Source organism: Buceros rhinoceros, unplaced genomic scaffold, assembly GCF_000710305.1.
Source record: "Buceros rhinoceros silvestris isolate BGI_N320 unplaced genomic scaffold, ASM71030v1 scaffold12143, whole genome shotgun sequence".
In the NCBI taxonomy this organism is placed as follows: domain Eukaryota; kingdom Metazoa; phylum Chordata; class Aves; order Bucerotiformes; family Bucerotidae; genus Buceros; species Buceros rhinoceros.
In genome coordinates this window covers 28148-31315 of record NW_010405423.1, presented here as the reverse complement: position 1 = coordinate 31315, position 3168 = coordinate 28148, and the positions used below count along the sequence as shown (strand labels likewise).

General features: G+C 49.1%; 1 protein-coding gene across 1 annotated transcript in view; it reads left to right on the top strand.

The window, feature by feature from the left end:
- The window catches only part of SLC13A2 (solute carrier family 13 (sodium-dependent dicarboxylate transporter), member 2), a 12691-nt gene that overhangs the window by 8625 nt on the left and 898 nt on the right, over positions 1-3168 (top strand). The window contains exons 9-11 of the mRNA XM_010133718.1: positions 220-337; positions 1835-1996; positions 2947-3084. Coding sequence (XP_010132020.1) covers positions 220-337; positions 1835-1996; positions 2947-3084 — 418 coding nt within the window. The remainder of the gene's footprint in view (positions 1-219; positions 338-1834; positions 1997-2946; positions 3085-3168) is intronic.

Below are 3168 nucleotides of genomic sequence, written 5' to 3'. Positions count from 1 at the left end.
CCTCTTGGAGCAGCTACAGACCACTTCTAGGATTTTTACAAGCCCGGTTCTAAAATCCAAGCTGGTGAGGCTCCCATCACTCGCTGCAGGCAGTAATTCCACAGATCCTGCTGACAGAAATCTTCCCTGATGCTCAGACTGAGCTCACCTCCCACCAGGAAGCCTCCTTTCTCTGGAGAACGTAACATGGCTCACCAAATGTTTCTGGGTTTCAGGCAGCAAGGCAAAGATCCGAGCACCTCCAGCTCTCTTGGACTGGAAAGTGGTTCACAAGAAAATGCCGTGGAACATCGTGTTGCTGCTGGGAGGTGGCTTTGCCTTAGCCAAAGGCAGTGAGGTAACATTCCTCTGCTCACCTGGTGTCCGTGTCTTCTGGGGTGTTTTCCACCCGGCTTCTCAGGCATGCTCTCCCCGGACACGAGAGGGCACGCTGGTAGCACCAAACACGCCTTTCCCCAGCTCGTGGCAGTGGGACGGGCTTCCCCATCGCTAGGAGGAGTCCTGCAGTTGGAACAAATCTTCGCTGTTGCCTGCGCAGCTGGGATGGTACCACCAGCCAAGGCACGGCGCTGTGTTTCTGGAGAAGTGGGTGATTAAGAAACTACCCCAAAGGTCCTGCTCAGTAAGACTGAGTTGATGTGGCAAGCTTGAGGAGCTAATGTGCCCAGGATGGGTCTCTGAGCTATTTCAAACAAACTGCTGATGGAAATGTGATTTAAATTAAACTCCTAGAAGACAAATGAAGGGCTAGCTCAAGAACCTTCAGCGGCAGATGAACCGTCTGGCTGGTGGGCTGGAGGAGGCACTGGTGCCCTTCTGCAGGCACCTGCCAGGACTCTGGGGCTACAAACTGTTTTTCAGTAATGATTCAAATGATGGAACAGAGAAGATATTTATTAAATCTATGGACGATAAACAAATCGGAAAAGGCTTTAAGTGCCTGGAAATGCTGGGTTAGAATTTAGAGATCACAACGACTTGTAAAAGCGTTGCCAGAAAACAAGGCTGCAACTCAGTGTGGGGAACAGGAAGAAATACGCAAGTACCACAAATGTGAGAGGTGGAACTGGACACGCTTTAAAGCTGCTCGTACCCCTTACTCTAGTCAGGTTTTTTATATGGCTACTGAGTCAAAAACAAACACCCAGGTACTACAGGTAGGACCATCACACACAAGACAGGTAAAATATGATCCTTCCACTCAGGACCGTAAGTCCTCAGGCACAGGAATGCTTTCAGGGCTGGATTTCAGTCTTCAACAACCCCTTCAGAGGAATTTTTTATATTCCGGTGGTGCTGAAGGGCTTAAATTGCAGTGGGGGATCTTTAGGTAGGGCAGCAGTTCAGCTGTACAGAGGGTTGAGCACTTGGGAAAATTATCTGGGGAGGCCGTGGAAATTTCATTGCTGGAGATTTTTACCACGTTTGAAAAACACCTATCAGTAATAGTTCCGGTAGCGCCGATCCTGCCCTAGGACAGGGAATTAGACTGGTGCTTTGAAGACAGATTCCAACCCTCCTGTGACACAGGCCCCCACTATTGATCATATACAGCTAATGGCCTGAACAGAGCAATAGTTATTTGCTATCGATAACATAATGTAAAGATGGTTTCTTCTCCTTTCGAATTCCTTGGAAGGGAAAACATGTGTAGTTTTACTTAACCTACCAAACGATTGTGTCTATGAGCATCTGAGAGGTTTTTCTGCAGAAAGCAGTTTGAGAACTCCTGTAGGAAAGGAAGGTAGGAGTGGGATGAGAATGTAATTGGACTGCGATGTGGCTATTCCTCCTCCAGCCTGCTCTCCTGACAGGCCTCTTCCCTCTGTCGCAGGAATCTGGTCTGTCTTCGTGGTTAGGCAGCCAACTGACTCCTCTGGAGAACATCCCTCACCCAGCTATCGCCATGGTGCTGTCTCTCCTTGTTGCCACTTTCACTGAGTGCACCAGCAATGTGGCCACCACCACCCTCTTCCTCCCTATTCTGGCTTCAATGGTAAGTTCTGGCATTTCTAAATGTTCTCACCAGAACAGCTTTCGACTCCGCTCCAGGCGTACATCATCTCGGTTACAGAAACTCACTGGCTGACGTCGCCAAGCCCTGCTTTGTGTGTCCGATCAGGAATACCCGATTTAAAACACACGTAAGCGTAGGTGCAGGCAGATATAGTCACACGCTGCGCTTAGTCCAACCTTGCTAAAGCCATTGCTGGTGAAAAGCAAAGAGATTAAATTCATCGGCGTATTAGACTTTGCCTTCTGGCCTAAACAAGCCCATGAGGTCACTGCCAGCTGTACTTGTTTTTTCCTATTTGTTCTGCACAGAGACACCGGCAGCATTTGCTTCCCTGTAACATTCCATTACTGCATTTCACGCCGACCACTGGCCTTGCAGAAGCCTCTGGAGGTGATAGCATTAGTCAAGCTCTCTGACCTAGTTCAGACTTCCACAGGAGATTCCTGTTGCTGGGGCAGACATGGTTCTGCAGCATGAAAAGTTGGTTCCAGATGGAAACTGGAAGAAGCTCCACCAAAATCTTTGTGCTTGGTCACAGACTCTGGCCAACCCTAACACGAGCAACTCACCTCCACAGCTTGGGCTGCCTGGTGCCCTCTGATGATTTAATTTTGTTCTTCAGCAGTCTGAAGCCACTCTACGTTTTTTTCCTGGTTTGAGAGTTGAACACAACCATTATTATTGGTTTATACCGCAACAGTGCTCAGGTTCCACAGTCAGCACCACAAAGCACTGACCACAAAATTGATTCTTGCATGTGCTGCATGAAGACGTTGGCTAGCAGCTCCTAGAGCAGAACCAAACCAGGAGTGGCTGCAGGGCTTGTGAGAGAGCGAGGTTTCTGAGGGGGACAGTCGGTCTTCTGCCGAAAGATTTCTGTGCGTTTGTGTCTATTGAAAGCGTCGTCTTTGCTCTCCCGTCGCGCGCAGGCTGAAGCCATCTGCCTCAATCCGCTCTACGTCATGCTGCCCTGCACGCTTTCTGCATCGCTGGCTTTCATGCTGCCAGTGGCCACTCCTCCTAACGCCATCGTCTTCTCATACGGACAGCTCAAGGTTATCGACATGGTGAGCAAAAGCACATTCCTTACAGATTTTTCGTGGCTAGTTTCGATCTTTCCTTTTTCTAATACTGGTTCATCTTGGAAGAGC